General features: G+C 55.7%; 1 protein-coding gene across 1 annotated transcript in view; it reads right to left on the bottom strand.

Annotated features, from left to right (window-relative positions):
* The window catches only part of TNPO3 (transportin 3), a gene marked incomplete at its 3' end in the record, with an annotated part of 14,715 nt that extends 4,796 nt beyond the window's left edge, over positions 1-9,919 (bottom strand). The window contains exons 1-12 of the mRNA XM_042811357.1: positions 9,794-9,919; positions 7,031-7,231; positions 6,321-6,394; positions 5,921-6,077; positions 4,879-5,022; positions 4,020-4,195; positions 2,515-2,653; positions 1,668-1,814; positions 1,337-1,444; positions 1,117-1,208; positions 426-565; positions 154-345 (exon numbers count right to left, since the gene is read on the bottom strand). Of these exons, the coding sequence (XP_042667291.1) occupies positions 154-345; positions 426-565; positions 1,117-1,208; positions 1,337-1,444; positions 1,668-1,814; positions 2,515-2,653; positions 4,020-4,195; positions 4,879-5,022; positions 5,921-6,077; positions 6,321-6,394; positions 7,031-7,231; positions 9,794-9,919 (1,696 nt within the window). The remainder of the gene's footprint in view (positions 1-153; positions 346-425; positions 566-1,116; positions 1,209-1,336; positions 1,445-1,667; positions 1,815-2,514; positions 2,654-4,019; positions 4,196-4,878; positions 5,023-5,920; positions 6,078-6,320; positions 6,395-7,030; positions 7,232-9,793) is intronic.
* Between the last annotated feature and the right edge of the window lie 3,356 nt (positions 9,920-13,275).

Consider the following 13,275-nt stretch of genomic DNA (forward strand, 5'->3'; position numbering starts at 1 on the left):
ACCATCCAACACAGCCCCATTGACCACCATCCAACACAGCCCTGTTGACCAACTGGATGTTGCCCCATTGACCACCATCTGACATGGCTCTATTGACCAACTGGACACAGAGCCTGACTTGGCCCAGTCAAGGCCCCCTCCTGCCTCACTCACCCTTGAGGAGCCCAACTGCAGCCTCCGGGGACAACGTGAAGGAGTCGAGGGAGCGGGCGATCTCCAGCAGCCCGGTGAAGTGCTGCGCCATGTGGTCGCGGCACACCGAGCAGATGTTGTGGATGGCCTTGGCTGCGGCCGAAGCCAACCGCCGGTCACACAGCCCCTTCATCAGGTAGCCCAGCACAGGGTCTGCAAAAGGGGAAAACCTATGGGGTGAGTGCAAGGAGTGGGGCAGGGAGCAAGGAAGGGGGTCGCTGGGAGGGACTGACCCAGGAACTGTGGGTTCCTGTCCACCACTTCGCTCATCTCGCCCACCAGCTCGATGCTGGTGTAGCGCACGGCCGTGTGCACTGTCTCAGGGAGACGCACCACTCCCTCCAGAACCTCCACCAGCGTCGGGTTGTTCTCCCTGCAGGATGAGGTGGGTGGATTAGGATGAGGCAGAAGGTTTAGGACAAGGCAGAGGGATTAGCAGGGTTCTGACACCCTGACTCCACAAAGATCCCCCTGCACATGGCAGCCAGTGCTGGCATCAAAACGTGGAGCATCCCCAGTGGGAACAGAATCACATAGCAACCTAGGTTGGAAATGAAGTCACAGAACGTCCCAGTTTGGGAAGGGAATCCCAATTTTGCGAAGGGAATCAGAGCATCTTGGGTTGGGAATGGAGTCACAGAACATCTCCAGTTTGGGAATAGCACAATAATATATCCTGGACTGGGGACAGAATCACAGAATATCCCAAGAATGGAATCACAGAGCACCTTGAACCAGAAATGAAATCCAAACGTATCTGGGAATCACAGAACGTTCTTCAGTTCGGAAATGGAATTACAAAGCACGCCCCAGTTTGGAAATGGAATCACAGAACGTTTCCAGTTTCAAAAACAAGATCACAAAGGATCCCCAGTTTGGAAATAGCACCCACAAACTCTACAAAAGACCTCCAGCATCACTCACTGGTCAACGCTCTTGGCGATGGAGGCCATGATGAAGAGGACAGCCTCCGTCACCTCCCAGGGTGGATTGCCATCTTTCAGTGTTGCATAGAGCTGCAAGAAGGGAGAGAACAAACCAATAAAATAATCCCCCAAACCACCAATCTCACTGAGCCCACTGTTTTGGGACCCTGTATCTGTGTCTGTATGTTTAAGGGCACAGGGAGGTAATGCAGACCCACCTGTGCGAAGCACTCCACCGAGCCCACCAGGAAGATGAGGTCCTTGACCAGGTCTGAGACGCGCATCCGGAACTCGCCGAAGTCATCTGTCTCCTCTGGGACGCCCTCCTGGGATAGAGGGGATGAGGAGAACAAAATGGGAGGAGGGACAAGGGTGGGAAGGGAGGAGGAGCTCCCAGCCTCCAACAAGGCACGTCCCAGCAGAAACACCTCTGGGAGGACACAGCGGAGCGTGTCTCAATGTGGGAAATACTGCAGGGAAGTGGGACGGGGACCAAAGGAAACACAGCAAGAGGAAGACAGAAAATGCCACAAAAAAATGTGGCCTTACGTGGTCTGAGTCGAGCTGGCAGTGCCGGGCCAGGGCGTGCAGCAGGCGTTGGATGTAGGCTTTGAAGATGCTATGGATGACGGCATCCTCCGTCTTGTACAGGTGCTCCCCCAGGCGGTACCAGAAGTTAAAGGAGATTTCGACCACCTGGATGGGAAGGGAGGAGAGAAATTCAGGGTTTGTTATCAACACTGCCTGCAGGGCTTCCCATACAGGGTCTCTGAGGGTTTATGGGATTGTGGATTTCCATCAGCACCGCTGCTTCTTCCACCCATGGCAAAACACTGAGCGGCTCCTGCAGCTTCATCAACCTCCTTGTCAATTAAAAAAGGGTTTTAAACCCAGAGGTCATCTAACATTTGTCCCCTACATGAAGGATGGGATGACATGGAATGAAGGAGTTATCTGCCTTAGAAGAAAGTTAAGATGGAAAGAGTAACCTGCCCTACAAGAAGGATGGGATGGGATGGGATGGGATGGGATGGGATGGGATGGGATGGGATGGGGTGGGATGGGGTGGGATGGGGTGGGATGGGGTGGGATGGGGTGGGATGGGAGTGACCTACACTACAAGAAGGACAGGATGAGACAGAAGAAGTGACCTGCCCTGTAAGAAGGATGGGATAAGCTGAATGACCTGCCCCAAAAGGAAGGCCAGGATGAATCTGCTCTCTAAGAGAGGACAGAAGAAGTTGGGTCTCATCATCTTGGAGAAGACGAGGCTCAGCGAGACCTCATCGCAGCACCCCCAGGATTTAAAGGCTGGCCATGAGGAGGATGGAGCTCTCTTCACAAGGACAACCAATGGAGAAGATGAGGGACAAGGAGGAGCTGACCCCGTGCACACCTCGTACTGCGGGTGCCCTGCACAGATCAGCAGCAGCTCCAGCGTCCGCAGGTCGCCCAGCCCCTGGCCAGGCGTGCAGACAATCTTGTCCAGGAAGGTCTCGCAGAGCTCGGTGAACACGCGGCAGTAGTTGAGCACCCTGGGGAAGAGAAAGCAAGGTCAGGGTCAGGGGGGATTGTCCATGGGGAGCATGGAGTGGGCAGAGAGGGCAATGTGTCCCAGAACCCATTTCAGACCACGGGATGCCACCAACTGTTTGAGTGTCCCATCGACACAACCAACCCAAAGTGCTCCAGGAAGGAGCAACGGTCCCAGATTAACCCCAAATCCCCCATGAGCCCAAAGACAAATGAACCCAGAGTGCTCCAGGAAGGAACAATCATCCCAAACAAACACAACTACCCTCAACAAATCAGCCCAAGAAAGGAGCAACAAACCCGAGGACAAACACACAACTAATCTATAAACCAACCCAATATGCTCCTGGAAGGAGCAGTAATCCCCAAAAACAAGAAAGGTAAATGCATAATTCCTGACATTCTGGAATGGAAGATTTTTTCCATCTCAAACCCTTCTGAGATTGAAGGCCCCTTCTGCCCCAAACCAGTCTATGAAGGAGATTTTGGGTTTGTGACCTGGCTCTGTCCCTGTTCCTGCTGAGCTGCTTCAAGCCTTCAAGCTCAAAAGAGGGAGATGTTTGGAAACCATAGAACCATGGGAAGAAAAGAAAGGTGACAAAAAGGATTAGGAAAAAGAAAAAAAAGGGTTGGGATCTCCTTGTTGAGTTGGAATCCCCAGTGGGTTTGGGATCTTCTTGGATTGGGATCCCTTGAGGGGCTTGGGAGCTTCTTGCAATGATCCTCAAAGGGCTTGGGATCTTCTTGTTGCGTTGGGATCCCCTGTGGCCTTGGGATCCCCAGCAGCTTCAGGTGCTTCTCGTTGCACTGAGACTCCCCATGGGTTTGGGATCTTCCCGTTGTGCTGGGATCCCAACGGGTTTGGGATCCCCAACAGCTTCGAGTGCTTCTTGCTGAATTTGGATCCCCCACGAGTTTGGGATCTTCTTGTGTTGGGATCTCCAGCGGTTTCCAGATCCTGTTTTGGGATCCTCAGTGGGTTTGAAATCTCCAACAGTTTTGGGATCATCTTGTTGTGCTGGGATCCCCAACGGGTTTGAGATCTTCAACGGTTTCAGGATCTTCTTGCTGCGTTGGGATTCCCAGTGGGTTTGGGATTCCCTTGTTATGTTGGGATATCCAGTGGGTTTGAGATCCCTAACAGCTACAGGTGCCTTTTGCTTTGGAGAAACATCTTAAGACATGGGGCAACTCAGCTGCTTGGAACTCAGAACAGAGGGAGGAGGATTTTTTGGAATCACAGAACCATGGACAGAACACAAAGCTGAGAAAGGAGGGGAAAAAAACCCAGATGCAGCAAATCCTCAAAAACAACAGCATCAGAGAGCACAGCTGCCAACTCCTGCTGCTCCAGCCACCGTCACTCACTTGTCCAGGTCCTCTCGTGCCACGGCCATGTGGTAGGCACTCTCGAGGGTAAGGACCCCCTGGAAGAGCTGCAGGGCCAGGGGCAAGTTGGTCTCCACATTCTCAATGGCGTAAAGCGCCGAGCAGACGCAGTCTGAGGCAGCCTCGTGCAGGTTGGAGGAAGTCTTGTCTTGTTGCTGCAAGAAGGAGGAAGAGGGAAAAAGTGAGGACAGTTTTGGGGGAATCAGACAGACCTGTAAGTTGTGTTGGCCCACGGGGGAGCCCAGAGCACTGCAGGATATGCATTTCTGCAGCATGTGTGCTGTCTGCTCCTTCTCCTGCTGAAAGGAGCGCTCTTTGCATTTGGCATTTGTTTAATTTGCACCATGGAACAGAATGCAAATGAGCTTCCTGTTAACGAAGGGAGGAAGTGATACAGCATGGGGCTGCAGCTCCAGAAAACGTCAGAATCCCTTTGCTGCTGGTGCTCTGCCACGTGCATAAAGGCACAGAAACTGCTTTGGAATTAAGCAGTAAAAGCGTCAGCAAGGGAATTAAATTTTCTGCTGAAAACCTGCAGGATTTTCAAGCATTGATTTCAGTGCTAAGCAAATGCAATTTGTTCAAAGAAGAATACAGACCGAAAAAAAAGCATTTTCCTCCTTCCCAAGAATACAGACAACTCCTAAAACCAAAAACAACCTCGAAACTTCAATTCACGACGATGGCAAACCGATGACCTCGAAACGGCAGCCTTCAGCCAAGCCAACCCCAAAAATTGGGAGCCCAGAGCATTCCCACCCAACACAGGGGATGGAGCTGTAGGCAGAGAAGCAGCACCAGATGGATTTAAGAGCACCACAGCAGCAGGGATACTCACCAGCACCTCAAAAAGGAGCGACAGCAACTTGCTGTTGGCCATGAAGGTGCTGTCCAGGACCCCCAGGTTGAACCAACTCCCCAGGCACCGGAAGATTTTGATGAGCATCTTCTCATCGTTGCCTGCTTTCTCCACACATGTCATCTACAGCAAAAGGAAAACTATTTACAGCACACACGTGATTTGGAAAAATGAGATTGGGAAAGACATCCATCCTGGAGACTCTGCAGGGTGACCTCCACATCCCCCAAGGGATGCAGGGTTTGGGTTTTGGGTGGTGCCGTGCAGAGCCAGGAGTTGGACTCAACGATGCTCACGGGTCCCTTCCAACTTGGGGTATTCTATGGTTTGATGACTCTAAGATCCTACAGCACCCAAAAGTCCAGGCTGGGCTTCCAGAGATCCTCACTGGGTTCATAAGTTCCAAAGGCAGATTTTGCACTTCTGTCCAGCCCATCGCTGGACCCACAGCCATGAGATTAAGGACATTTATCTCTACTCAAACACTGAAAGCCAGAAGACAAATTGGTGAATGGTTTGGAACCTCCAATCCTGCAATGGTTTGAAGGGGTAACAGGACCTTCCATCCCAGACTGATTTGGTGTGGAAAGGACCTCCAACCCCACAATGGTTTGGGATGAAGGGGACCTTCCATCCCAGACTGGTTTGGTGCGGAAGGGACCTCCAACCCCACAATGGCTTGGGGTGAAGGGGACCTTCCATCCCAGACTGGTTTGATGTGGAAAGGATCTCCAACCCCAAAATGGCTTGGGGTGAAGGGGACCTTCCATCCCAGACTGGTTTGGTGTGGAAAGGATCTCCAATCCCACAATGGCTTGGGGAGAAGGGGACCTTCCATCCCAGACTGGTTTGATGTGGAAAGGATCTCCAATCCCAGAACTGTCTGGGGTGGAAGGGATCTCCAATCCCAGCAGGGTTTGGGGTGAAAGGGGGACCTTTGATCTCAGAACTGTTTGGTGTGGAAGGGAAACTGCATCAGGAGGAGATCCAATGGACACAGTGCTGCTGCACATGCCCTTACCAGCAGTGAGACAACAGTGCTGGAGTAGTAGGCCAAGTCCTCGATGATCTCGGTGCGGCGGTTGGCGCCGATGCGCAGCGAGCGGCTGTGCACCTCCTCGGGCAGCACCGTGAGGATTTCCAGCAGGAAGGGCAGTGAGGTGACATCATTGCTGTACCTGGAAGCAAGCAGAGCACAGAGAGCACGTGGGCAGGGGGCAGAAAAGCAGACGTGGAAATCCTAAACGCTGTCACGCGTGGAGAGATGGATGGGAATTCCACCTCTATTCGGAGGCGATCTCAGAAGCTCCTCATTACTGACTGAGCCACGGAAACACCCCAGCACTGCTGCCCCATTTTCTGCCACGTGTCTTTTCGGATGGCATGGATCTGCCCAGCAACAAACACAAACCATCACTTACTTTTCGACCAGCGTCTGCACGCAGCCCTTCCAAGAAGCCATCTGCAGGGCGAGGTCTGCTATTGCTAAAGCGAGCTGGGAAGGAGAGAAAACACAGCTTGGAGTGGAGGTGCAAAACCCTCAAACGTCCCTCATTGTGGGGACAGCAATGTCCCCTCTGCTCCCCAGCCATCCCATCTCACCAAGCACCTCCACCCCAGTTCTGGAAGGGCATTCCTAGCCAGCTGGCAGGAGGAGCTCTGCAGGCTCCCTTCCTCCAGCTTGCTGTCTGTGTTCCAATAGCACTGGGGGAAAAATGAGCTCAGGTTTGGCATCCCAACTGCCCTGCTGTGTGGCTGATGCAGGCTCCATGCCCCGTGCTTGGTGCTGAGTTATTTAAAGCCTTGGCCGGACCGCACAGCACCGCTGAGATTTGGGATAATGGGATGGGAAGGGTTTTCCAGAACACAACAGTGTCCACAGGGGATGCAGAAATCAAATCAATGGGGACAAAGCATCGATCAGTTTAAATACAGTTATCAAATGGAGACAGGGAATAGCATCCTGTGCTTGGCAGCATGGCACCAGTGTTCTCCGCTCTCCTTGCTCTACGATGGAGGAAAAGCAGCCAAGGAGACCTTTGAAAAGAGCTTTGGTGGAAAAAAAATCAGCAGCACCTGCTCCAGGGGAAGCCCTAACCCCACTGGAAGCAGTCCCAGAGCCACCCCCTACCTGGGTGACGATGACCGGCGAGAGATCCTTCAAGTTCTGGATGTGGGACAGCAAAGAATCACGCAGGGACGCGTGCGAGTCGGTGGGGAGCTCGTAGAATGAGGTCTGGATCTTCATCTTCATCGTCTGTGCTGCAAAGTAGCACGACTCCACATCCTGCCTGATCTGCAGGAGCTGGTCTGAGATCTCCCAGGCGTGCACCTGTGGGCGAAGGGAGATTCCTAAAGATGCAAACACACTTCCTCGTCCCCTGCACCCACACTGTTAGCACTACAGTGAGCTCCTCATCACCAAAGATTGGGCTACTGAACGCTGGACCACGGGGCTGAGGCCGGTGGTGGCACCCAACTGGAATGCCAGTTTTCATTTCAGTGGAATCGTTTAAAAAGTAACACTTTGCTCCTCTGAAATCCACCTTTCTCTCCCTCAGCCCCAACAGCTCCCCCGGATCACATTTCCCATTGCTGCATGCACCAGACAGTCCCAAAGGGTTTGGCTGATGAGAAGTGAGGCTGGAAAGCAGTGGATCCATCAAGGAATTGGGGAGTGGGTCAGGCTACGTGGGCCCTGCAGCCCCTCAGTGGTTTGGGGTGGAAGGGACCTTTGGCCCATTTTGTTCCAAACCCTCGCAATGCCAACCCTAACACACTAACTCTAATCCTAAAATGCTAACTCTAATGCTGAACCTAAAATCCTAACGCTACACCTAAACCCCCTAACTGCATATTGAAAATCAAGGCTCACTCCTCCTCTTCCCCAGACTCGGCTCCATCCCCGATCCACATCACCCCAGATCCACATCACCCCAGAGCCCATGTGAGGATTTCTTTCACTTCCTGATCCCACCACGGGCTTCAAAAATGACTTTGAGCTGCAAAACCTGAACAGCAAGAGGAGCGTAACCCGGAACGCCAACTCCAGCGCTGAAGATGGGTGTAGAAGGGGATGAGAAGCACCCCGACAACGAAGATGGGCGCCCCAACAAAGAGCAAGGCCCTAACAAAGATCACCACCCGAACAAAGACTGCTGCCAAACAAAGACAGCTGCCAAAGACCACCATCTGAACGAGGACCAAGACCCTAACAAAAGACCACCACCCTAACAAAGGGGACTGCTGCTCTCAGGGCGCGCCCAACTTTCCGAGACGAATCCCAACAGCTGAGCTGAAAGTGCACCTTAGGAAGAACCCTAACGATCCCGTGATTTTGCATCCCTGTTTCAGGCAGGAGCTCAGCCCAGTGCTCCATCCGTGGTGGCACATCCACCCGCAGGGTTTCTCTGTGGGGATGATCGCTGTCATGGTGCCGAACACGGCGTCGGTTGCTCTGATGCAGCTGCTGTCTGGGGAAGTACCCAGATGTTATTTCCAGCATGCTTTGATTGACAGATCTGGGGTTCTTTAAGGTTAAATCAGAGGCACCCTTCTAACTCTCCACTTCCACACTATTCTCATTTCATTAATGTTAGGAATAGAACCAAGGAACACCGTATCAGAATGATCTATCAACATGAGACCTGCCTGGCTCCCACCGGTCACTAAGCCAAAAATCCACCTCGAAGCACAACCACACTGCACCAAACCATTACTAAAAACCAACTGTGCTCGCTGCTCTACGCACAGCAGGGGCCACAAAACGCTCACTTGGAGCTTATTTACGTCCATGGGACATCCACGAGGCAGGAGAACACTGAAGGTATTTGGGTTCTTATCTTCTCCCCAAAGCCCACAGCCCTACGTGCTCTGCAGGTCAACCTCTGCAGAGCTCCATTGCTGCCAATCCGAAGCATCAGAGAAGAATTAATGTGAGATGGTCCCTAACGGGATCCTGGTGCCAAGATCTTGCCACCAGTTCAGCCTGGCCTCAGCCACCTGACCCTGAGGAGATACCATGGCCGCTCCAGGAGCGCCTGGGGGCACTGTGGACCTCCTGCAGCCACTGGACGCTCCTAAAGAAAGCTCTGGGGAACACCAAATCCATACCAGAAGCATTAGGTATGTCATGGGGGCCACTGTAGATCTTCAGGGGGAATCGGGGCCATTCTAGGAGCACCAGGACACTCCAAGGGGGCTCCAGGACCATACTTGGAGCAGAGGGAGTGTCCTGGGAGATACTGGGAGTGTACAGAAGGGAATCAAGGACCTGTTGGGTGGTATCAGGGCCATTCCAGGAGCACCAGTGTTCTCCTGGGGGGCACTAAGATCATATCAGGAACGCAGGGGACCTCCTAGGGTCACCACGATATTCCTGGAGGACAGCACGGAAGCACTAGGCACCACCAAGCCTGTACCAGGAGCACTGAGGATCTCTTAGTGGATACTGGGAAACTCTTGGAGGGCACCAGGACACTCCTCGGGGCATCAGAGCCACACCAAGAACTCCAGGGACCTCCTGGAGGGCATCGGGACCCCCTGGGGGGACACCAGAACTGTATCAGGAGCACCAGCAACCCTCTTAGGGGGAATGAAGGAAGTCCTGGGGGACACCGGAATGCCCCGAGGAGAATCAGGGCCATGCTAGGAGCACAGAGGATCTCCTGGGGGGCACCGGGGACCTCTTAGGGGCGATCCGGAACACTCCTGGGAGCACTGAGTCTCTCCTAGGCGGGTACCGGGACATTCCTGGGGGAGCACCGGAACCACCTCGGAGCCACTCCCCACACCACCCCACCCCTCTCGCCTTCGAGAACCGCCGCCTCCCCAGCTCCAACTCCCCACCCCCCACCACGTGCTCCCCCCGCCCCCGCCCCGCCGCGGCCCGCACCGAGCGCTGCAGCTCGCCCAGCCAGCAGCTGGCCCGCTCCTTGCCGCTGGGGTCGGGGTCATGGTAGAGGGCCTGCACGGCCTGGTACACCAGCTGCAGGCTGGGCTGGGCCCCGCCGCCCTCCATGGCCGCGCCGCCGCGCTCAGCGCCGCCCTCCGCCGCCCGCCGCCATCTTCGGGGCCTCCGCGCCGGTACCGGAGCGCGGCGGTGCGACGCGGAATGCGGTCCCCCCGGAAACTCCGAAACGGGAAGTTCCGCCCCGCTCGGAAATGCGTTCCGCGCCTACTTCCGGTTAGGTAGTGCGACGCGAATAGCGCCCCCCTTCCCCCCGGAAACAACGTTCCGCCTCAGAGGTGCAATGCGATGAGCGGTCCCCACAGAAATGCTGAGCACAAAAGTTCCGCCCCGCGCCTTAACGGGGTTTCCCGGTTACTGGGACTCTCAAAGGGGATTCTCACTGGGGGGAGGAGGGCGGGGCGAAGAGCGGCGGGAGCGGAGACCGGAAGTGGAAGGGACCGGAAGTAGAGAGTAGAGCTGGCGGCTCGGTTAAGCCGTGGGATTTCATTGTCTCATTGTGATCCCATTAACGCCACTGGGATCCCATTATGCCAGCGGGATGCCGTAACCACGCTGGGATCCTATTATCCCATTTGGATCCCATTAACCCCATTGTGACCCAATTATCCCTCGTTGGATGCCATTATCCCAGTGGGATCCCATTGTTTCCAATGTGATTCTGTTATACCCAGTGGGATCCTATAATCACTCCGCGATCCCATGGTCTGCAGTAAGATCCCATTATCCCCATTGCGATCCCATTGCCCCAGTTGGATCTCATTATGCCAATGGGACTCCATTAACTCCGCTGGGATCCCGTTATCCCAATTGGATCCTATTAAGATCCCATTATCCCCAACTGAGTCCCGTTATCCCAACGGGATCCCATTTCCTAATGGGAAACGCGTTGGGTTGGAAGGTTCCTTAAAGATCATAGAACTACGAGATGGTCGTGTTGGAAAGGTCTTTAAAGATGACAACCATCGAACGGTTGGAAACGTCCTTAAAGAACAAAGGAGCGTCGTGTTGAAAGGGTCCTTTTAGATGATGTATCACAGAAGGGTTGGGCTGCAAGGGATCCCAAAGCCCCCCAACCCGAGCCGGGGGATTCGGCGTGTGTTCCCCTCCCACCCGTCCCCCCCCGAAGCGGCCGGGCACAGTTGGGTGAGTCACATCTGGCCGGGGAGGAGCACATCTGGGCGGGGCAGCCCTTGGCAGGTCCTGGCAGCGCCGCTTCGCTCCACGGCTCCGCCCGGTGCAGCGGTGGCATCACCGGGACCGGCGCCAAACGGGCGGTGCCGGAGCCGTTCCGCTGCTCCGAGCGGCGCCGCGACTTTACGGTGAGGGGAGCGGGGACCCCCGGATTAGGGGAGGGGGTGGGATAGGGACAAAGGGAGGCGGAACCTCGTGCTGCCCGGCAAAGGGGCGTGGGGGGTCTGGGGAGGGGAGCTGCTTCTGGTGGGGCTGCCCCCAGCGATGCACTGGACGCATCTTGCCCCATAGCCTGCCCCATAGCGGCTCCACAGTATGCCCCATAAGCAGCCTGGATCCCTGCCCTATAGCTGCATCACTGCCTACCCTATAGATACTCTCCATTCCAACCTATAGCTGCCCTGAGCCTTTGCCCTATAGCTGCCCTACAGCATGTTCTGTAGCTGCCCCACACTCCACCTGCTCTGAACCCCAGCCCTATAGCTACCCTACTCATTCCCTAGATTGCCACACTACACGTGTTCTATAGTTATCCTACAGCTCTCTGTAGCTGCCCTGCTTTGCCTTATAGCCATGTCTCAGTCCACCCTACAGCCACCCCATACATGCCCTATAGCCGCCCTACAGCCAGCTCTATAGCTGTCCCTCAGGCTGCCCTGTAGTTGCCCTGAATTCTCGCCCTACAGCTGCCCCCAGCTTCCCATTCCCATTCCCCCTCCCCTCCCATGCACGCAGCCCACCCTGGGGACACCAATGGCGGCTGTTATGGGAACTCAGGGACACTGAGGGATAGGGTCGGGGCAGGGCTGGGGACAGTGACATCCCCGTGCCCCCCAGACAAGGAACAAGACAGCACCGGTCCCCATCACAGCACTCTGGACATTGACCCCAACACCTCACCATGACCACCGACTCCCCCGTGTTCCCCATGGGCTCTGGGGTGACAACAGCAGTGCCACGTGAGTGTCCCCATATCGTGAGGTCCCCAGTGCCATTCATTATCCATTGGGGTTTAATGGGGGTCCTCCTGCTCACCACGTCCCATCCTTGGAGTGTCCCCGTCATTGCCCATGGAGTGTCCCCATGTCCCATCACTGGGGTGTCCCCATCCCCTGCCCATGTCCCATCATTGGGGTGTCCCCATCCCCTGCTCCGTGTCCCATTACTGGGGTATCCCCACCCCCTGCCATGTCACATCGTTGTGGTGTCCCCATCCCCCACCCCATGTCCTCATTAGGAAGCTATGGGGCTCCTATGGGGCTTTGGCATCTTTGGGGTTTCCCAGGGCTGTGGGATGTGGTCACAGGGTGTCCCCCCCCTCATTTTGGGGTCACGTTGTAGGAGACTCCGAAACGTCAGCTCCAGATACGGTGGTGTTGGTGTGCGCCTTCACTGCCGCCTTTGTGGCTGTGGCCATCGTGGTAGTTGTGGTGTGTCGGTGTTGGAAGCGATGCTGCGGGAGAACAGGTGAGGACATGGGGACGGGGTGCAGTGGAAGTGGGGTTTGGACTGGGATGGGATGGGGGGATGTGGTTGGGGAGATGGGGATGGGAACGGAAGGTGCTGCGTGGCACAGACCCCATCTCCCTGTGGTTACAGCCCAGGACCCTGCAGCAATAGAAGGGAACAGGAACAGTGCGGCGGTGCCCATGGGAGCCCCGAAGAGCCCAGAAGACTGAGCCCCGCGGGATCCCCGCGCGCATCCCCACCAATACAATAAAGCTCCGCTGCTGCCACCGCCTGCATTCATCACCGCAGCCCCGCGGACACGCCCCCAGCCTGAGCCACGCCCCCTGTCACACCCCCACCCAACAGCGAATGCGCCCAGGCCACGCCCCCGTTTGAACCACGCCCCCTTAGGCCACGCCCCCCCCCATACCGGCCCCCCCCCCCCCCTCCACTATCGCTGCCGCCGTCCCCGTTCCATTCCCACTGGTGTCCCCGTTCCCTTCCCTGCCCACACCCCATCCTCATCTGTGGCCCCGTGGGTGTGATGACGGGGGACACGTGGAGGCCATGGGTGGCCCTATGGGATGCCACTGTCCCTTGGCGCTGTGGGAGGGCTGGGGGCACTTCGGCGGCCCACTTGGTGGCAGCTCCATGGGTTGGGAAACACCTGAGTGTCCCCTGGTGGTCATACGGTGACAGCGACGTGGCGGCGGTGACACCGGAGTGCGAATGGTGGCGATTCTGCTTCAGACGGGGACACCTGG

This window comes from Centrocercus urophasianus, unplaced genomic scaffold, assembly GCF_019232065.1.
Source record: "Centrocercus urophasianus isolate 14NV4802_14NV808 unplaced genomic scaffold, USGS_Curo_1.0 seq_1287, whole genome shotgun sequence".
Taxonomy (NCBI): Eukaryota; Metazoa; Chordata; class Aves; order Galliformes; family Phasianidae; genus Centrocercus; species Centrocercus urophasianus.